The sequence below is a fragment of the Chiloscyllium plagiosum genome, unplaced genomic scaffold (genome assembly GCF_037043375.1).
Source record: "Chiloscyllium plagiosum isolate Xiang-an unplaced genomic scaffold, Cpla_swu_hap1 HiC_scaffold_14, whole genome shotgun sequence".
Classification (NCBI taxonomy): Eukaryota; Metazoa; Chordata; class Chondrichthyes; order Orectolobiformes; family Hemiscylliidae; genus Chiloscyllium; species Chiloscyllium plagiosum.
In genome coordinates, this window is record NW_028270152.1 from 80,407,822 (window position 1) to 80,429,951 (window position 22,130).

General features: G+C 50.5%; 1 protein-coding gene across 1 annotated transcript in view; it reads right to left on the bottom strand.

The window, feature by feature from the left end:
* Positions 1-13,902: 13,902 nt before the first annotated feature.
* Positions 13,903-22,130, bottom strand: part of LOC148147997 (putative G protein-coupled receptor 139) — a 43,315-nt gene continuing 35,087 nt past the window's right edge. The window contains exon 2 of the mRNA XM_087993983.1: positions 13,903-14,810. Within this exon, the coding sequence (XP_087850109.1) occupies positions 13,903-14,810 (908 nt within the window). The remainder of the gene's footprint in view (positions 14,811-22,130) is intronic.

Here is a 22,130-nt window from a genome sequence, read left to right on the forward strand (position 1 = left end):
CTCCCTCGTTGCTCTTCCTCTCTCTCTCTCTCCTTCCCTCATACCTTCCTCTCTCCCTCCCATTCATCCTTCCTCTCTCTTCCACATTATCTCACCCCTTCCCCACTCTCTTCCCTCCCAGTACCAACTCCTTCGCTCCCTTTCTCTCTGCGCCCTCTTTCTGACCCCTCCCTCTGTCTCTCCCTCACCCCTCTCCCTCTCCCTTCCCGCCACCCTCTCTCTCATTCGCTAAACACCGCCATCATCTTCCCACTCTCGCAATCTCCACTAACCACTCCATCACTCTCGTTCCCCCCTCTCCCTCTCGCTCCCCACTCGCTCTTCCCTCCATCGCTTCCTCCAGCCTCACTCTATTTATATCTCTCTCTGTTCCCCATCTCTCGCTCTCCCCAAACCTTCTTGCCCCCTCCCACTCTCTATCCCATCACACCCTCTCTCTCTGCCCGTCCCTCTATCTCTCTCACTCTCTCCCCACATCTCCCCACTCCTTTCGTTGTTCTCCGTCCTTCAAATTCCCTCTCTGCCCCTTCACCTCTCACTCCCACTCTCTCTTCCTCTGTACTCTCTCTCTCCTCCATCTCTCCCTGCACTTCGATGTCTCACCCCCTCTCTTCATCTGCCTCAACTTGTCATTCACTCTCCTTTTCTTTCCCTCTTCCGTGCTGTTTCCGCTCTCTCCCCTCTCTATTTCTCACTCTCCCACTCCCTTCCCCCGCCTTCACTCCCTGTTATCCCCCCCATCTCTTTCGCCATTCACCTCACCTCCCACTCGCTTTCTCTGCAGGACCTGTCTGTCTCCCCTTTGCCTAACAATATCTCTGTTACCCCTTTTCCCCCTCGCTGTCTCTCCCTCCCCTGCCTTCATCCCGCTCTATCCCTGCTCACTTTACTTGCTCTCTACTTCCCACCTCCCTCTCTCTCCTACCTACCTCTCCCTCTCCTCCCTCACTCACTCTCTTTCCAACCTCCCTCCCTCTCTTCACCCCTCTCCCTCCCCATCTACATTGCTCTCTCCCTGCTCGATCCCTCTTTCTTTATATTTCTCCCTCTCTCTCTACTCCTTCGCTCCTTCTCTCTCTCTCTTCCTCCCCTTTCTCTGTCTTCCTCTGTCTCTCGATCTTGCTTTCCACATCTTTTCCACACTTCCTCCCTCCCCCTCACCCATCTCCCTTTACCTCTCCCTCACTCCCTGTCTACCCCCTCGTATTCTATCATTCTCCTCATTCTCAACATCTCTCTCTCCGCCCTTTTCTCCTCTGTCTCTCCCCAACTTCAGAACATCTCTCTCTCTCCCCTCGGTCTCTTCAGCATCACTCCCCCTTCTCTCTCGCCCTCTCTCTCTCCCGGTGTCTCTCTCTCTCCCCTCACTCCGCTTTCTCTCTCTCTCTCTCTCTGTGTCTGCCCCGCCCTCTCCCTCTCTCCCCATCATCCTCTCTCATCCCTCCCAGTTTCTCCCCGTCCCTCCATATCTGTCCCTCTCTCTCCCTCTCTCCTCTCTTTCTCCCCTCTATCTCTCTCCCTCTCCAACACTCTCTACACCCTGCCGCTCTCTGTACCAGAACTCTGACTTTCTCTCCCTCTCTCTCTCTATCTCTGTCTCGCTCCCCACATATCTCCCTCCTTCCTGTCTCTCTGTCTCACGCTCACTCACTACCTCTCTACCCTTCCCTCACTCTCCCTCTCACCACGTCTGTGCCTCTCCTCCCTCCCTCTCTATACACTTCGCTCTCACCTGGTTCCACTCTCGCACTCTCCCCTGTCCCCTCCCTCTTCCTTCCTCCATATTGCCCCTCCCTCTCTCTCCCATCACCATTCCCGCCCTCTTTCTTTTCCTCCCTCCCTCTCTCTCCTTCCTTCTCTCGCCATCTACTCCATTCTCCCTCCACTCCCTCTTCCTCTCTGTGCCACTCCCTCCTGCTCTATCCTTCTCTCTGTCCCACATGCAACCTCTCTCCCCCTCCCCACCGCTGCCTCAATCTCTACCAACCCTACCCTCTCTATATCCTCCCTTCCTCTCTCTCCTCCCTCTCTCTATCTCTGTCTACCTCCCCACATCACTCCCCTGCTCCCCCTTTCTTTCTGCCTCAGCCTCCCTTATTTTCTCTATCACCCTCCAACACACTCTCTTCTTTACACTCAATTTCCCTCTCTCACCCCTTTTGTGTCTGTCCTCCTCCCTCTCTTCCCGCTCCCTCTCTTCCTGCTCCCTCTCTCCCACCCATTCCATGTCTCTCTCTGTCTCTCCTCCTATTCTCCCTCTCCCCCCTTTTCCCCTCACTGTCTCCCTCACCTTCACTCCCACGCACACTCCCTCTCCCCCTCCCTCCCCATTCTGTCTCTGTCTGGTTCCCCCACACTTTCTCCCCCTCTCTCGCCCTCCCCCTCCTTTTCTCGCACACTGCATTGCTCCCTCCATCTCACCCCTTGCTCCCTCCCCCTCACTCTTCCCCGTCCTCTCTCTTTTCCTCCCTCACTCACTCACCATCGACTCCATTCTCTTTCCAATCCCTCTTCCTCTTTTTGCCATTCCCTCTTTCGCTATCTCCACCCTTTCTTTGTCTCTCTCACCACTCCTGCTCTCTCCTCTCTCTCGATCTCCTCTCTATCTGTCCACCACCTCCCTCTCTCCCTCCTCTACCACCACCTTTTCTCTCCCTGCCTCCCTCTGTCTTCCACATCTCCCTCTCCCTCTTTCCCCTCCCTCTCTCCCTCTTTCCCTTCACTCTCGTTCTCACTTCACTGTCTCCCTCTTTCTCCCGCTCCCCCCTCTCTAGACCCTCCTTTTCTTTCTCGCCCTAACCCCTCCCCCTCTTTCTCCTCTCTCTATCCCCTCCTTTCTATCTCTGCCCTTCCTCTAACTCACTCTCCCTTCCTTCATTCGCTATCTTTCCCTCACTCACACTCACTTTCCCTCCTGCCTCCCTCTCTCTCCCCCCTGTTGCTCTCTAATCCCATCCCACTCTCTCAATCCACGCTCTCTGTAGCTACCCTCTCCCTCACGCTCTCTCACCCCCTCTGCCCCCTCTCTCTGTCCCTTCCATGCTCCCTCTGTCGCCCTCCCAACATCTTCCCTCTGCCACTCCCAATCCCAGTCCCCAGCGCACCCTTTCTCGCTCCCCTACTTCTCTGTCTCTCTGTCTCTGTCTTTTCAAACTCCATCTCTCTCACTCGCTCACACTCTCTGTCTTCCCTCCCTCACTCTCTCTCCTTCCTTCCATTCTCTCTCCCCTCCCTCTCTCCCCTGTCACCCTCACCCTCTCTCCCTCCCCTCTCCCTCTTTTACTCCAAGCATTCTCCTCCTCTCTCTTCCCCCTCTGTCTCGCACTATCCCCACCTTTGCTCTCCCGCTCTCACCCCCTGTCTATCTCTCTCACCCCGTTCCCTCACTCTCATCTACTCCTCTCTCTGGCCCTCCCTCACTCTCTCTCACTACTCCCATTCCCTCTCTCCTCCCATTTTTCTCTTCCACTCCCTCTCATCCTCATCCTCTCTCGCACCAACACTCTCTCCCTCACCCTTCTCTCTAGTCCCCCAGTCTTTCCCTCTTAGTTCTCTCTTCTCCACTTTCCCCGCCCTCTCTCTCTCTCTCATTTCCCTCTCTCCCTTGACTTTCTCTCTCCCAGATCCCCATCTTGTGATCTTCCCTCCCTCGCTTCGACCTCATCCCACTCTCTCTCACACATGCACACCCCTCCCTCTCCTTCACCCCCTCTATCCACCCTAACTCTCCCCTACCTTCCTCTCTCCCACACCCCTCACACTCCCTCTCTCTCTAGATACTCCCTCTCTATCTCTGTTGAATTCCTCCTGTTCTCTCCATCGCTCTCTCTACATTCCTCCCTCTCTCACTCTCCATTTCTTCTTTCTCATTTGACACCCTCTCTTTCTTCCCCTCTCCCCATACCCTTTCTTCCCCACTCTCTTTCGCTCTTCCATTCCTCCGTCTCTCTCCCCTCTCTCTCTGCCTCACTCCCTTCTCCACGCTCTCATTTTCGTTCTCTCGCTCTCTTTCCTGCTCAATTTCCACATCGCCGCTGTCTCTTTCTCTCTCGAACCCCTCCCGCTGTCTCTTCTTCTCTTACCATCCTCTCACCCCTTCTCTCGCTCCCAGGCCATCTCTCTACTTGTTCCTTCTCTGTTTCCTCCCTCCCTCACTCTCCTTCACCCTTCTGCCAACCTCTTACTCTCCCCTCCTTCTCTCTCTCCGACTCCCTCACTCTCTCCTTCACATCCTATCGCTTCCACCTCTCTCTCTCTTCCTCCTACCTCTCTCCCTCGTCCCAGTCTCTCTCCTCCTCCCTCCCTCTTTCTCTCCCAACGTTCCCTGTCCCGATCTCTCTCCTTCCTCCTCTCTCCACCCGCTCTCTCTCTTGCCTCCCCCTAATTCTCTCTCTCTCTCTCTCGCCAGTCCCTTCTCTTTCTCTCTAACCTCACCCACTCTTTATCCTCCAAATGCCTTCTTTCTCTCACTTCTCTCATTCTCTCTCTCTGCCCCTTTCTCTCTCTTCTCCTCGCTCTCACGCTCACTCTCCCTCTTACCAACACTCTCTCACTGTCCCCTTTCCCGCTCATTTCTCCCACTCTGTCTTACCCCTCCCCCACTCTCTCTCTATACTCCCTCCCTCTCGCCACCTCTCTCCTCTTCCTCCTCTCCTGCTCAGTCCCGCTCACTCTCCCTGACTCAGTCTCCCTCTGGCTCCCTCTCCCTCTCTTACTCCTACCCCTGCTCGCATTCTTGCCACCCTCTCCGTCTCTCTCCTGCTCCCTCCCGCTCTATCTCCTCCCTCTCTTTCTCTCACTAACCATTCGTGCTCTCCCTCCATCTCTCTCAAACTCCATCTCTCGACCCCTTCTGTCTCTCTCGGCACCCTCTGTCTCTCTCTTTTTTTTAGATTACTTACAGTATGGAAACAGGCCCTTCGGCCCACACCGCCCGGCCGAAGCGCAACCCACCCATACCCCTATATTTACCCCTTACCTAAGGCTATGGGCAATTTAGCATGGCCAATTCTCCTGACCTGCACCTCTTTGGACTGTGGGAGGAAACCGGAGCACCCGGAGGAAACCCACGCAGACACGGGGAGAACGTGCAAACTCCACACAATCAGTCACCTGAGGCGGGAATTGAACCTGGGTCTCTGGCGCTGTGAGGCAGCAGTGCTAACCACTGTGCCACCGTGCCGTCTTTCCTCCTTCCTCACTCTCACTCTCACCCACCCTCACTCTCTCTGTCCTCCCTCTCTCTCCCTCCCCTTCCTTCTCTCTCCCCTCCCTCTCTCCACCTCTCCCTGTATCTCCACCCTCTCTCTTGCTCCTACCTCTGTCTCCCTCCCCTCTCCCCAGCCCTCTCTCTCCCCACTCTTCTTTATCTCCCTCATTCCCCCTCCCTCTCTCTCCCCCTCCCTCTCTCTCCACCAACTCGCCCTAACGCCTCCCCCTAACTCTCTCTCTCACTCTCCGGCTTACTATCTTTCTACCTATCACTTCCCCCTCCTTCTCTCCCCTCCCCCTCTCCTCCAGTACCTTGTCGTCCTCACCCTCTCTCTCCACGCTTCCTTCTCTCCCAACCATCCCTCACTCTCATCACTCCCTCTCCCTCTCACCACCCCTCTATCCCTCCTTCCTCCCACACTGTATCTCTCCTCTTTCTCTCTCTCTACCTCCCTCTTTCTGATCAATCCCTCTACCTTCACCACCTCTCTCTCCTTCCCTTTCCATCTCTTAATCTCTTTCTTACCCCTTTCTCACCACTGCTGTCTCTTTCTCTCTCCCTCATCCTCCATCCATCATATTCTCTCCTTCCCAACTCCCTTTCTCTCTCACCCCTCTCTATGTCTCAATCTCCTCTCCTTCGTTCTCTCTCATTATCTCCCCCTCACTCACTCTGACGTTCCTTACTCCCTCCGTCTCTCTACTTCCCCGTCACTCTCTCTCCTCCTCACTCCCTCTCTCCCCGTACTCTCTCTCTTCACTGCACTCTCTCACTCTCTCTGTTACTCCCTCCAGCCTCTCTCTCCCTCTCCCTCTCCCAAAATTGTCCCCTCTGCCTCCCCCCGTCTTCCCTCACTCTCTCCACCCCACCCTTTCTCTCTTCTCTCCTTCTTTGTCTCTGTGTTGCACCTAAGTTTAATGGGGACTAATGTACTGGCAGGAAGATTTGCTAGAACTGTTCAGGAGGATTTAAACTAGTAAGGTCGAGGAGGGATGGTAATGTGGGACTTGGGGATTAGCGAGGAAAGACCAATCTGAGTCTGGTACAGTTGAGGACAGAAGCATATCAAACAGTCAGGGCAGGCAGGAAAGGATTGATAAATTAAACTGCATTTATTTCCATGCAAAGGGTCTAACAGGGAAGGCACATGAAATTGGGCATGGTCAGGAACATGGGACTGGGATATCATAGCAATTACAGAAACATGTCTCAGGGATGGACAGGACTGGCAGTTAAATATTCCAAGATACAAGTGCTACATGAAGGACAGAAAGGGAGGCAAGAGAGGAGGGCGTGTGGCGTTTTTGATAAGGGATTAGGGATGATATTCCCGGAATTACATTCAGGAAGTTGCTTGCGTGGAATTGAGAAGTAAGAAAGGGATGATCATCTTATTGGGACTGTATTATAGACACCCTTATAGTCAGAGGGAAATTGAGAAACAAACTTGTGAGGCGATCTCAGCTATCTTTAAGAATAATAGGGTGGTTATGGTAGGGGATTTTAAATTTCCAAGCATAAACTGGGACTGCAATAGTATTAAGGGTTTAGATGGAGAGGAATTTGGTAAGTGTGTACAGGAAAAAATTCTCATTCAGCGTGGATGTAACTACTAGAGAAGGTGCAAAACTTGACCTATTCTTGAGAAATAATGCAGGACTCCACACTTCATGTTAAGGACCTAGGGGGTGCTGCTGAACAAAGAGACCTTGGCGTGCAGGATCATAGCTCCTTGATAGTGGAGTCACAGGTAAATAGGATAGTGAAGAAGGCTTTTGCTATGCTTTTCTTTGTTGCTCAGAGTTTTGAGTCCAGGAATTAGGAAGTCTTGTTGCAGCTGAACAGGACATTCTTTAGACCACTTTCGGAATATTGCGATCAGTTCTGGTTTCCATTCTATTGGAAAGGTGTTGCGAAACTTGAACGGGTTCAGGAAAGATTTAGAAGGATGTTGCCAGCGATGGAGGATTTGAGCTATAAAGAGAGGTTAAATAGGCTGGGTTTATTTTCCCTGGAGCGTTGGAATCTGAGAGGTGACGTTATCGAGGCTTACAAAAACATGAAGGTCATGGATACTAAGATAGACCAAGTCTCTTCCCTGGGTGGGGTCTTCAGATCTAGAGGGCACAGGTTTAGGGTGAGAGGGTCAAGATATAAAAGAGACCTAAGGGAAAACGTTTCCATTCATAGGATGGTACGAGTATGGAATGAGCTGCTAGAGGAAGTGGTGGAAGCTGGTGCAATTGCAACTTTTAAAAGGCATCTGAATGGCTATATGAATAGGAAGGGTTTAGAGGGATATGGGCTGGGTGCTGGCAGATGGGACTCAATTGGTTTGGGTTATCTGGTCAGCATGGCTGGGTTGGTCTGAAGGGTCTGTTTCCAAGCTGTACATCTCGATGACGCTATGACTATGACTCTCCCATTTCACACTGCCTTTGTCTCCCCATCACCGCTCTCTCTCCCCTTCCTCTCTCTCTCTTCCTGCAGCACTTTCCTCCACCAACCTGTCTCTCCCCATCACTCCCTCTTGCCCCTTCACTTCCTCTCGCTCCAACCTGTCTATCTCTCCATCTTCCCTCTCTCTCCCTCTCCCTCGTGCTCTTTCAAGCTTCCCGCTCCCACGCTGTCTCAACCCTCCCTCTCTCCAGCTCCCTCCCTTCCATCTCTCTCCCCACAATGTTGCACCACTCTTTACCTCTCTCCCCACTCTCCCCCCAATCACTCTCTCTCCCTTATTCTCTTTCTCCCCTCACTATCTCTATCTCTTCCTCCCTCTCCCTGTCACAACCTTTCTCTCTGAAAACCGCTACCTCCCTCTCCACGTCCCCATTGTCATTCTCCCCTCTCTCTCAGCTTCATCCCCTCTCTCTTCCTGCACCTCCATCTGTTCCTCCATTTGCTTCCTCTCTCTTTCCATACCTTCCCTCCCTCCCTCTCTCTTTCATTCCCTCCCCGCTTTGTCTCTCCCACAATCAACCAACATTCTTTCAGTCTCTCCCACACTGTATCTCCCTCCTTATCTCTCTGACCCCAACTATTTCTGTCTCTCCAACCAACTCACTCTGTCTCACTCTGTCTCCACTTTCCACTCTCTCCAGCCCAGACTTTCCCTCCCCTTTCGCCCCCTACTCTAAATCTCAACACTCACCATTCCCTCACCCCCACCTCTGTCTCTCCAGCCCTCACTCTCTCTCCCCAAGTCTCTCTCTGTACCCCACTCTCATTCTCTGATCCCCACTCTCACACTATACCCTACACTATCTCTCTCTCGCCCCCTCAATCCCTCTCCCTCCCACTCCTTTTCCAGCTATCCCTTCCATTCTCTTTCTCTCCCTCAGCCGTCCAGTTCTGTCTCTGTCTCTGTACCTCCTCCCCACTCTCTCACTCCACCCCTTCTTTCTCTATACCCCCCCTCTCTCTCTTTACCCCTCCCACACTCTCTCTTTCACTCTTTGGCACTGCCACCCTCCGTCCTCCCTCTATCTTTCGCTCACTCCCTCCTCCTTCTCTCTCTCCACGTCTCTCCATCTCTCTCCACCTCCCTGTCTTTCCCTGTCTCTCTCTCTTGCTCCTCCCTTCTTTCTCTCCCCTCCACTTCCAACTCTCTCTCTCCATCTCCTCCTCTATCTCACCTACCCCCTCACTCTCTCTACCGCTCCCCGACTCCCTCTCTTTCTCTATACCCCGTCCTCCCTATCTCCGTCCTTTCCCCTCCCTTCTCTTTCCCCTCACTCTCTCTCCATCCCTCCTTTCCTCACACACCTCCCTCTCTGTCTCCCGATCCGTCGCTCCCTTTGCCCTCCCTCTCGCGCTCTCCGCACATTTCTCTCTCTCCCCCGTCTTTCTCTCTCTATCTCCCTCTTTCTCATCAAGCCTTCTCTATCCACCCACTCTCTCCACTTTCCCCTTCTCCTCCCTTTTTCTTCTCCCTCACTCTCCCCGCTCTCTGACCCTCCTCTTCCCCCTATTCCATTCTCTTCCTGCCCCGCTCCCTCTCTCACACCCCATGCTTTTCTGCCCATCCCTCTGTCTCACTCTCCCCCTCACTCATTCTCTCTCACTATATCTGACTCACTTACTCTCTCTTACCCTCTTTCCTCCCTGTCTATCTCTCTCCCTCCATTATTTTTTCTCCCGCCTCCTTCTCTCTAACTCCGCCTACTCTGTCTCCACCCCATCTCTCACTCTCTCACACTGTCCAATCTCTCTGACCTTTCCACGCTCTCTGCCTCTCCGAAAATTACTCCTCTGTCTCTCCCCATTTACTCTCCCCTCACTCAAATCACCCCACCGTTTCTCGCTGTCCTACCTCTTTCTCTGTTTCTCCCTTGTCACGCTCCCTCTCTCACCCATCGTCTCCCTCTCTCTCTCCCCTCAATCACTCATCCTCCTCCACCCACTATCTCCCCCTCACTCCATGTCAGCCTCCTCACTTCCTCTCCAACTATCTCTCTCCCTTTCTCTGCTCCCACTCTCTCTGTCCGCTCTCTCTCCCATCACATCCCTCCTTTTCGTTCTCATATCCCGCCTTGCTATCTGTCAGCCCTGCCACGCTCTCTCTCACCCTCACTCCCCTCTCTCTCACACTCTCTCGCCCACAGTTTCTCTCTCTCCCCCAACAACCTCTGTCTCCCTCCAATCTCTCCCTCTCTCTATGCTCTCTCTCTCTCCCCAACTCACTATCTCTCTATCCATTCTCTATCCCCTCACTCTCTTTATCTCTTCCTTCCCAACCCTCTCTCCCCTCACTTTCTCTCCTGTCCCCACTTCTCTCACACCCACTCTCGCTCTCCCCCAATTCGTCCTGTCTTCGTCTCCTCTCTCTCTACCTCTCACCCTCTCATCTTTCCATCCTCTTTCTCCATTGTCCTTCCTCTCTCTTTGTTTCTGGTCCCTTCCTCCCTCTTTCTTCCCTTCCCTCTCCCCTCTCTCCTAACCCCACCCCACACACACGCCCTCGCTCCCTCACTCTCTCTCTACCCGACTCTGTCTCACCCCAGTTTCTCTCTCTTCAGCGCCCTCTTTTCCCGACTCTCTCGTTCTCTCCCCATCTCTTTCTCAACCTTCCCACTCTCTCTTTTCCATCCAACTTTCTCTCTCTCTCCGCACCTCTCAACTGATGATCTCTTTCCCCCTCACTCACTCTGCCCCCTTTCACCCACTCTCTCTCCCCAAATCCCTCTCTCCCTGCCTTGCTCCCCAACTCTATCTCTCTCTACTTCCCAATCTCTCTCCTCATCTCTCTGTCTCCAACCACTCTCTGTCTACCCTACGCGCTCCCTCTCTCCAAAACTCACTCTTTTCCAATCTGTTTTCCCCCACTCTTTCTGCCAATCCCCATATCGTTCTCTATCTGCCCACACTCTCTTTTTCACCCCACTTTATCTCTGTCTGACCACTAACCCCCTCCATACCAAATCTCATTCTCTCTCCCACACTATTTTCTTCCTACACCCCCTCGCGCTCTCCCATTCCATCTCGCTGCACCCTTTCTCCCTCTCTCTCTGACACTTTCATCCTCCTCTCTCCCCATGCCCCTCCCTCTCACTCCCCAATCTCTCCCCCACCCCTCTCTCTCCCACACTCCTTTTCTGTCCTCTCAATCCATCACTCTCTCCCCATCTCTCGCCCCCCCCTCTGTCTAACCCATCTCTATGCCCGCCTCTCTGTCTCTGACCCCCTCCCTCCCTTTCTCTATACCCATTCCTCTCCCACCATCCGACCCATCTCTGTCTCACTCTCCAATTCCCTCTCTCAAACTCCCTCTCTCTCTCTTCCTCCTCCTCTGTCTCTAACCCCCGTCCTTCTCTCTCGCTCACCCTCCCTCTGTCCTCACCCTTCTTCTCCCTCTCTTGCCCTCTCTCCTGGTCTGTCCACACACCTCCCTCCCCCATCGTATTTCTTTCCCGGTCTCACCTCCTCCCCTCCCTCTGTCTCTCCCCTCACTCCCTCTCACCCCCTCTGTAACTCTGACTCTCCCCTTCCCTGTCAGTCTTCCCCATCACCCTCCCTCTCTCGCACCCTTCTCTGTCTCTACCCACACATTCTCTTAACCTCTCTCTCTCACCCACTCGCTCCCTTTCTCTGGCTCCCTTCCCTCACTCTCTCCTGTGTCTCTATCTCTCTCTCCACCGTTTTTCTCTCCACCCCTCCCTCTCTCCTTCACTCCCTCTGTCTCCCCACTCCCTCATTCTCCCCTACTCCATCTAGTACTCTTGCTCCCTCCTTTCTCTCACTCCCTCTCTCTCCCCTCTACCTTCTGACTCTCGCCTCCCTCTTTCTCACTCCCCATCTCTTTTTGCCCTCTGTCTCCTTCCATCACTCCGCCTTTTCTGTCTCTATCCCCACCCTCTTCTCCTCTCTCTCACCCTCTCGCTCTCTCTGTCTTCCTTCTCCCTGTCTCTCCCCTCTCTCTACCTATGTCTCTCTCTCCCCATATTTCTCTCTGTACCCCTCGCTCGATCTCCCCACTCCCTCTGTCTCCCCACTCCCTCTCTTTCCCCTATTCTGTCTGGCACTGTCGATCTTCCCTTTCTCTCTCTCCTCCTCCTTTTCTCTTGCTCCTCCTCCCTCTCTCTCCTCACGTCCCTCTCTGTTTCCCCACCCTCTCTCTCTCAACCCTCCTTCACTCTCTCTCCACTCCTCTCACTCTCTCTCCCGCTCCCTCTATGACCCCACTCGCTCTCTCTCACCCATCTCTCCCTCACTCTCTCCCCGTCCCTCAATCTGTCTCTCTCCCTCCTTGTCTGCCTCTCACTCTCCCCCTCCCCTATCCCCTACCCATGTCTCCACCCAACTCTCTGTCTTTTCCCCCAAGCACTCCCCGCTCACTCTCTCTCGCTGAGCCCTCCTCCTCGGTCTCTCCGTCTCTTTATATGTCCCCTCAATCTCTCTCCCGTCCCTCACTCTCTCTCTCCCTGTCCCAAACTCTGTCTCCCCCCTTCCTTTCTCTCCCTGTCCCGAACTGTGTCTCTCCCCTTCCTTTCTCTCCCATACCCCCTCCGTTTTCCCATCTCCTCAATCCACCACACTTTCTCTCCCCTACACTCTGTCCTGCACTTTCTCTCTCCTAAGCAAATCTCACCCTCCCACTTTTTGTCCGCACCAACCACACTCTCTCCCCACACTCGACTACCATTCTCCCAACAACCTCTCTCTCCCCCATTCTATTTCCCCCTTCACATCGTCACTCTTCCGGCCACTCTCTCTCCCCAGCACTCTCTTTCTCCTCATTTCGCACTTTCTTCCCATCCCTCTCTCTCCATCAAACTTTGTGAACTCTCTCCCGTGTCCTCCTCTCTCTCTCCCCTCCCTCTCTGTCTCTTCCACTTCCTCCATCTCTTTCCATCCGTCCCTCTTTCTCCAATCTCACTCTCGCTCCCACCTGTCTCTCTTTCTCTCCTCCTGTCTCTCTAACCCCTCTCTCTCCGTCCGTTACCTCCCCTTCTGTCTTGCCCCCTCAGCTCTCTCTTTCCAACTTCTCTCCTGCTCTCTCCACTCCCTCTCTATCACCCCCATCTTACTTCCTACCTCTCAATGTTTCTCAACAACTCCCTCTCACTCTCTCTTTCCCCCGCACACCTCTGTATCTCGCCGCGATCTCCTTTCTCGCTCCCAACCCTCTCCCTCTCTCTCCAATCACTCTCTACCTCTCTCTCCCTACCGTCACCCTCTCTTGCTGTCTCTCCCTATCTCTACCTCCCTCAGCCTTCAATCTTTCTCCTCCCTCCCTCTCCCTTTCCGTGCACCTCGCTTTATCCCTCCCCCTCACTCTCTTCTCTTCCTTCTCATCTGTCCCCAACTCGCGCTCTATCCCCTCCCTCATTTAATCCCCATCGCTACCTTTCTCTCTATCTCCTCCACTCCAATCTCTCATCCCGTCCTTCTCTGTCTCTACCCTCAGCTTCTCTCATCTCACTCTGTCTCCCGTCCCTCCTCTCTCCTCTCTCTCTCATTCTCTCTGCTCTTCTTACTTTTCGCCACACCTGCCTATCTATCCCCACACCCTCTCTCTCCCCACTCCATCTCGCACTCACACTCCGCATCCCATCTCTGTCTCCCCCATCTTACTGTCTCTCGTTGTTCTCCCACACTCTCTCTTCCCTCTCCCTCACTTTCTGTCTGCCCTCTGAATCTCTCTCTCCTCTCTCTCTGCTCACCTCCCCAATCACTCTCACCCTCCCCCTCTCTCCCCACTCTCTCCCCCTCTCTCTTCCACTCACTCTCTGTTTACCCACTCTCTCTTCCCACATTCGCTCTCTCCTCATTATCTCTCTCCACATTCTCTTCCTAGCCCTTTCTCTCTCCCCAAACTCACTCTCCCCATGTCCCACACTCTCCCCACCACTCTCTCTTCCTCCCACTTTATCTCTCACCCCTCTCAATCCCTCTCCCCTGTCCCATCTTTCCTGCCCTCCTTCCCTCTCTCTCCCTCCCTCCCTTATTCCCTCTCTGCCTCTCTCCCTCTCCCTCCCTTTATCCATCCCTCTCTGCGTGACCGTTTCCCTAAACCTCCCCATCTCCCCATTCCCTTTCCCCTCTCTAGCCAACTCTCTCTTCCTCTCCCACACTCTCCCCACCCGTGCTCTCCCCCTCTCTCTCTCCCTACCTCCCTCTCTCTTGCGCACACTCTCCCCTACCCTTTCCTTCTCCACATCCCCTCTTACCCCTCACGCTTCCAGTATTGATTAATGAGTGAATTTGATTGATTGATGAATTTGGGTAAAGGGATATTTCACCACATTTTTCAGTTGTTGTCTGAACTTAGTCTGCGTCACAGCATAAATTGCGGTATTTGTGCAACAACTGAGGAGCTGCTGCATGAAGCCCAATTCCTGCACAAAGTAATGGAGATACACAGATTTATAGCCAACACGATACATCCGTCCCCATATGGAAAAGAACATTAACGTTGACCATAACAGGATGAAATTGGCCGAGATCACAAACAGTAAAATGATAGATTGTTTTCGGTTTCTCATTTCTGCGTCAGACTGAGCGTCGCCATTGGTGTGAGCCCGGAGTCTCCTCCGGGCTCTGCTAGTCACTAAAATGTGTCTGACGGTGAAAACATTGAACAGCAGAATCAGGAGAAATGGGAGAGCTGGTGTTAGAATATGGTGGAGAAATTCAATTGTGGCCCAGACACGGGAGAAATAAACAGCGCTTGTTACATCACAAAACCAGGGGGAGTTCCACAGCTGATACCGAGCTGTCAACATGAAATACCAGAAAATGTTCTTTAAACAGCTCAGCACAGTCACTGCTCCCAGAACCACAGCCGCCGTTTTCTCACTACAATATTTAGTTTTCAGATTATGGCAACAAATGGCCACAAACCGATCAAAGGTGAAAGTGACGGTGAACCAGACAGAACAGTCAGTGGCTGCAAACAGCAGGGTGGCGTGTATATTACACACGGAGATGGAGTCCAAGAAATAAAACTGTTCGGCATAAACAATGGGAATGTGTCTCAGTAGCAGGTCGAGGACAATAACCAACAAATCCGCCGCTGCCATGGCCCCCAGGTAACGTCTGACAGCTGGAGACAATCCACAATCTTTATAAAGCAAGACGTAGATCGTCACTATGTTAACTGCGAGGAAGGAAAACAAACACATTATCCATCAGCCTGGAGGCAGTTTGATTGGGGACCCAGCCAGATTTTCAAATATGTCTTTGTATTCAGAGATTTAAAATAATAATTGGAGCTGCAATAACAAATGGGAAGATTTGAATTACTGACAAAAATCTGACATAAAACTCAAGGAATCCTCCCTCCCCAAACACATAGAGACACACCCATAAGAACAGATGGTTTCGAGAACTTTCCCACGCACCGATCACTCGAGAGCAGACACAGGTCACTTCTTTCCAGTCCTAATACTGAGGGTGAAAACGTTGCTCTCCTGAAGGATTCTCTCCCAGTTCCTTGAAGATCAACGGAGTTTGGAAATTTCAGTCTTTTCGTCAAAATTGCGTTCAATCCTCTGACCTGAAGAAATGTTAACGCAGTGAAAACGCATTCATCCCTTTGACTGCCTGAGGGGACTTTGGAACAGTGCATCCTTTTTCATGGAACCGGATGTCTTCCCTCTGGATCTGATCGTTTGTTCAATTCACTGTCTTATGTCCACAAACTATGCCACATGTAAAATGTTCCAGACAATGCTGGGTACAGAATGTTCCAGGGGGTATCAGATTTGGAATGCGGGTACAGAATGTCCTGGGGTTGTCAATTATGGGATGGTGGGTACAGAACGTTCCAGAGAATGTCAGTTATGGAATGTCGGGTACAGAATATTTCAGGAACTCTTCCACAGTTACACCGGCACCATTTCCACCTTTTCCTCCACTACATCGATGCCTGTGTCCGCGCCACCTCGTGCTCCCATGAGGAGGTTGAACACTTTATCAAATTCAATAACACATTCCAACCCGACCTCATCTTCATCTGGACAATCTCGGATATCTCCCTCCCTTTCCAGGGACATCGTCATCACCTCCCACCCCTTCCAGGACCTTTCTGTCTCCATCTCCATGATTGACGAACCATGAACATCCATTACAAGCCTACTGACTCCCACAGCTACCTTGAAAACAACTTCTCCCACCCTGCCTCCTGCAAAAACGCTATCCCTCCATTCCTCGGCCTCTGCCACATCTGTTCTCAGGATGGCAAATCCCATCCTAGAACCCCACCCCTCCCAACGCAACAAAGACAAATCCCTCTGTTCCACACCTTCCATCCTACCAACCTCCTTATAGATCGCATCATCCTCCACCAACTTTGCTACCTACGAAATGAACCAACCGACAGAGACATATTTCCCTCTCCACCCGTATCAGGGTTTCGCAGAGACCATTCATTCATGACTAACTCGTCAAGTCCATGCCTTCCAGCAGCCATCAGCCTACTCCCAGCACTTTGCCCAGACACCACAAAGAAGTGAAAAACCTGTGATCACACCTCCACCCACACCTTCATCCAATGCCCCAAAGGATCCTTCAAAATCCAACAGAAATTTACCTTCACCTCCACTAATGTCATCTACTGTATCCGTAGCTGACGATGTGGTCTCCTTTACATTGGAGAGGCACAACACCAAGTTGCGGATCATTGCAGAGAACATCTCTGGGACACCTGCACGAAATAACACAACGATCCAGTGGCTGAACACTTTAACTCCACCTCTCAATCCTCCAAGGACATCCAGCTTCTGGGCCTTCTCCATCGCCAAATCCTTACCACCTGACACCTGGAGGAAGATCGCCTCATTGGGACCCTCCAACCACTTGAAATCAATGTAGATTTTACCAGTTTCCTTATTTCCCTTACCCCCCCCACCCAACATTATCCACGTCCCAAGCCTCGAACTCGGCACCACCCTCTTGACCTGTCCATCACCTTTCCCATCTATCTGCTCCACACTCTTCTGCAACCAATCACATCTGCCTCATCTGTTGTCACATTCTCAGGTACCTTATCCCAAGCCTCAGCCCCCTCCCATTTATTTGTCAGCCCCCAAACCCACAAGCATACCTCCTGATGAAGGATGTACGCCCGAAACGTCGATTCTCCTGCTTCTCAGATACTGCCTGACCTGCTGTGCTTTTCCAGCACCACAGTCCCGATCATGTAACAATCTGACACCATCGTACTCACAAAATCAAATATGACGGGGAATGATTCATAATCCCAATCACTATCCTGAGTATATCCTGTCCCACTAGCAGGACAGACCCACCACTGGTGGGCACACCGTGAGATGTAGTCAGGAAAGGAGTTACCATGCAATTCCCCAACATTGATTCAAGAACCAGGGAAACCTCATGGGAACAAGTCAAACATGGTCAAGAAAATCGCCTGATGATGGACATCTCATACTCTCTACCCCGCCCGTTGGTGATAACTCTGTTCCCCGCATTGTTGTAAAGAAATCAAAGCAGCAATCACGGTGACAAGGACACAGAACGTACCTTAGGTGTGGGACTGTAATGTCCATTATCAGGATTGTCTCACAGGCCCACCACTGACTGCGCAGGGAGAGTCCTCAAATACATACCGACCACAGTGTGGGAATTGATGGGTAAACCAAAAAGAGCGAAACATTCTCACTTAACTACTTGTCGCAGATGGATCTGTCCCTAGCCATATCTGAACGAACAGCCAGCACATACTCCTGTTTGCTGGGGCAGTCTCAGCCTCAGATGAAGATAACGCCGACTGTGTGTGTGTGGCACTAAATCCTGTAAAGTGCGACATACTTCTAAATAACTGAGCAAATGGAAACTGGGCATCCATGAGGCACTGTGTGCTATCAGCAGCTGCAACAGCAATGGTCTTCCCTCCATCATAAAATCAGAAGTGGACTGTTCACGGATGGCCCCAACATGTTCAGCAGCGTTCACAACTACACCTATACTGAAGCAGGCTTTTCAGCCCATCAAGAGTTTAAAACAGGAATTTGACTAGAGCAGAAAGCTGTGCACACCACAGCAGTTCATTGATCTATCAACCCGGACTGGATATCTGTCGAGCACCAGGAGCTTTGCAGACCTTGCCAGTGCATTGGCCTTCAACCCGGACTAGATATCTGTCCCAGGACCAGGAGCGATGCAGACCAGAGCAGTGCATTGATCTATAACCCCCGACTCGATATTCTCGAGCACGGGGAGCTATGCAGACTGCGAAAGTGCATTGATCCATAAACCTGGAATAGATATCTGTGCAACACCGGAAGTTATGCAGACCACAGCAGCGCATTAATCTATAAACCTGGCTAAATATCTGTTCAGCACCGGAGCTGCAATCCTTGGCCTCGGACTTCGGGTGACCATCCTCCAATGCGTGCTTAGTGATATGCAACAACGGACAGTGGCCGAGCAGAGGCTGATAGGCAAGTTCGGTACCCATGAGGATAGCGTCAAACGGGACATTGTGTTCATGACACACTACAGTTGACCCCACTGCACTACTTACACACAGACACACATACACCCACAGACACAGTCAGGCACCCACTGCACTACTTACACACAGACACACGCTCCTGTAGACAAACACACACACCCCTACAGACACATGCACTCCCACAGACCCATACTCTCGAACAGACCCTCTCTCAATCATAAGCTGTCTCTCATAAGCTAACACATACACTCCCACACTCACACCAACACATGCACCGTCTCACAGATCTATACCCTTTTACACTCACACTCTCACACATACACATGCACACAGTCTCTCAGAGACACTCATATCGCCCCGCTTCTGACACACACACACACAGACACACATACATATATAAGTCTATGGGGTGAATTTTTACATGCAGAATTACATTTATTTTGCTCAAAAACTGCATGAATCCTGGTAAGAATCTGCAAATCCCTTTTTTAGAAATAGAATCATTCTGAAAACTGGGGCGCAGACAGCCTCACGCAGGGTATCTCACTCCTTCAATGCATTTTCTGGGCAAACATGGCACCTATTGTTAAAGTTCATTTGAGAATATAACTTCAAAATGTTATGGGATTTACAAATGAAAGAGTTCAAAGCAACACGGTCTATCTAAAAAAATAGTGAGTCTTAACAAACAGTCCAGATATTTTGCAATACATCATTTCAGTTTCATCACACTGTAAACTTTTGCGATGAATTCTGTCTTATGATCTTATACTCCACAAGCACTTGATGAAGGAGCAGTGCTCCGAAAGCTAATGCTTCTACATAAACCTGTTGGACGACAATCTGATGTTTTGTGATTTTTAACTCGTGAGAAAATAGGGCTCCTTAAAAGTCAAACAGACATTTATGTGTGGTTCGAGGGGGGATGAATTAGGTTTATTCATTTTATTGTCACAAAAACTCACATGAGGACAGTGAAAAGCTTACAAGTGACACAACCTTCGGTAGAAAGTTCCCCTCCAGCCCAAGGTTCAAAGCAGAAAAATAAAGAAAATAAATATAAAAAAAAATTATTGCCCTTTCTATAAAGCTGGAAAAAACAGAAACACAGTTAACAGTTCAACAATACACTCCATAAGTGCCTGACCATGCTGGGTGCACACTCCCCACAAGGACTCAGCCTCCTCCTCCTGCTTTACAGCCTGCTCCTGCTCGATAGCTGAGGTCCCACATGAAAATATCGCATCAGTATTTACTGTGAAGAAAGATATGGAAGCGAGGGAACTCGGGGAAATAAATGAAATGAGGCTGCATTACAGAAGAGGAATTGCTGGAGATCTGAAAATGCATAACCGTAGATAAATAACCAGGGCCTGTTTATATATCCCAGGACACTGAGGAAGAAATTGTGGACCCCCTCGCTGTGGTATTTGTATCATTCCTCAGAATTCTAAGGAAGTGTCACTGGATCTGAAACATTAACTCTGATTTCTCTGCATACATTCTGCTAGACCTGCTGAGTTTTCCCAGTATTTACTGGTTTTTGTTCGTAATTTACAGAATCCGCAGTTCTTCCAGAATTGATCGACAGCCAGGGATCAGGCGGTGGAGGACTGGAAGACAGTTAATGTTATGACATTATTTTTAAAAAATGCTGCAATGAAAAACCAGAGAACTACGGATCAGTGAATCTGATGCCAGGAGTGGGAAAGCGTTTGGTGGAGATTCTGAGAGACTGGATCTACATGCATTTGGAAAGGCAAGGACGGATCTTGGATAGTCACTTAGGCATTGTGTGTGGGAAATTGTATCTCTTAATCTTTACTGAATCTTTAGAAGGAGTGGTCAAGAAGATAGGTGATGGTTAAGCAGCAAACGGTGTTTTCAATGAATTTAAGGAGGCCCAACAGTGTCCCTCATGGTAGACTGGTTAATAAGGTTAGATCACAGGGGATTAGTCAGATCTAGCCGAATGGATACAAAATTGGCTTGACAGCAGGAGACAGACGGTGCTGGAAGTGATTTGCTGTGACCAACGGCGTGTGCTGGGCTCAGTGTTATTCGTTATTTTTATAAATTGATTGAATGAGAATAGACAAAGTATGGATAGTAAATTTTCAAAATGAGATTATGATGAACTGGGCCAGTGGGCAGAGGAATGGCAATGGAGCTTCATACAAATAAATGCGAGGTGTTGCATTTTGTTCAACAAATCAGGGCAGCATTTACACAGTCAACAGTAGAGCCCTGAGGACTGTTGTCATTTATACAGATCCAGGAGTGCAGGTACGAAGTTGCGTGAAAGTGGAGTCGCAGGTATACAGGACAGTGACGAAGGCATTAGGCACGCTCAACTTCATCAGTTAGAGCATTGAGTTTAGAAGTTGTGACCTCATGTTGTGGCTGGACAAGAGAATGGTCAGGCCACATTTGGAGTACTGAGTATGAATTTTGTCGCCCTGCTATAGGAAGAATGGTATAAACTGGACAGGGGCACAAATATTTAAAATGATGTGAAGGGAGGTTCTGAGATATAAGGACGCCCGGGTTGGCTTGTGAAGGTTTTCCTTTTTGCGTAGGAGGCTTTGGATGATCTCACAGAGGGTTATACAATCATGAGAGGGATGGATAGGGTGAATAGCCTTGATCTTTTCTTCCGGGAAGAGGTGCCCAAAACCAAAGGGCACAGTTTTACCGTGAGAGCGGAGAGATTTAAAAGGGATCTAAGAGGCAAGTGTTTCATCCAGACTGTACTGTGTACATGCAATGAGCTGTCAGAGGAAGCAGAACAGAGGAATGCAATTACTACATTGAAAGGAAAATTGGATGGATACGTGAAGAGCTGAAAATGTGTTGCTGGAAAAGCGCAGCAGGTCAGGCAGCATCCAGGGAACTGGAGAATCGACGTTTCGGGCATAAGCCCTGGATATGTGAAGAGGAAAGGTTTAGAGTGGCATCTGCCAAACGCATGCAAATCAGATTAATTCAGTTTAGGAAACCTGGTGATCATGGACAAGTTGAGTCGAGGGTCTGTTTGAGTTTTTTTTACTTAAGACTCTATGACTTCATAGCTCCTCTTTCATCAACAATTCTTTGTTGCCCTCAATTCATTTCTTGGTCAAAAATTCTCTTCAAAGATCGAGCTGCTCTTAATTTGAAGGAGGATTCCTAACAATGATGTAGTAATGTTGACGACAGCAGCATCAAAAGCAGGATTGCATTCAATCACAATCTGTAACTCCATGCCCGAGATAATACCTCAGTCTACCATTCCCAGCAAGCCACTGAGCCATGGTTCAGTGACGAGTGTGGGTGAACATGCCCAGGTCAGAACCATGTGATCCTAAACCTGATGACAACCCACAAAAGCTACCACAATTTTGACTGGTTATATACTAAACAGCAGAACGAACATTTGTTGGAGAGGGTGAAATTATTTCAAGTCAAGTAGATCAGATCGAAGTTTTACCGTCCTGCCACATCCAGTCTCAAATGGTTTGTATGAATAAACAGCATATTGGAGGAGATGACTCCACAAATATCCTCATCCTGAATATGGAACAGCCCGATACATCAATGTAAAAGAAAGGAATGCAATATCTGCACTGTCCTTAGCCAGAAGTGTTGAGTGGATGATCAATCTCACCCTCGTCATGATGCCCACAGAATCACACATGCCAGTCTTCAACCATTTCCATTCGATGCAAGTCACGTGAAGGAACAGCTGAACACAGTAGATACGACAAAGCCAATGGGGCCTGACATTGTAATATTTCTGCAGTAAGACTGAAGACTTGTGCTGCACAATAAGCCGTGTACCTGGGGAAGCTGTTTCATTCCAGCTTCTGTCCCATCACAGCAGTCATATTGGTGGAATTGTTTTCGACATAGCTGTGAAGCAGCGTATAAATAACCTGCACAGTGTGGTTTCCAATAAGACCCCATGTGGAGATGGTGCTGTTGTGAAAAATCACTGGATTGCTAATCCATATCAGTCTAATC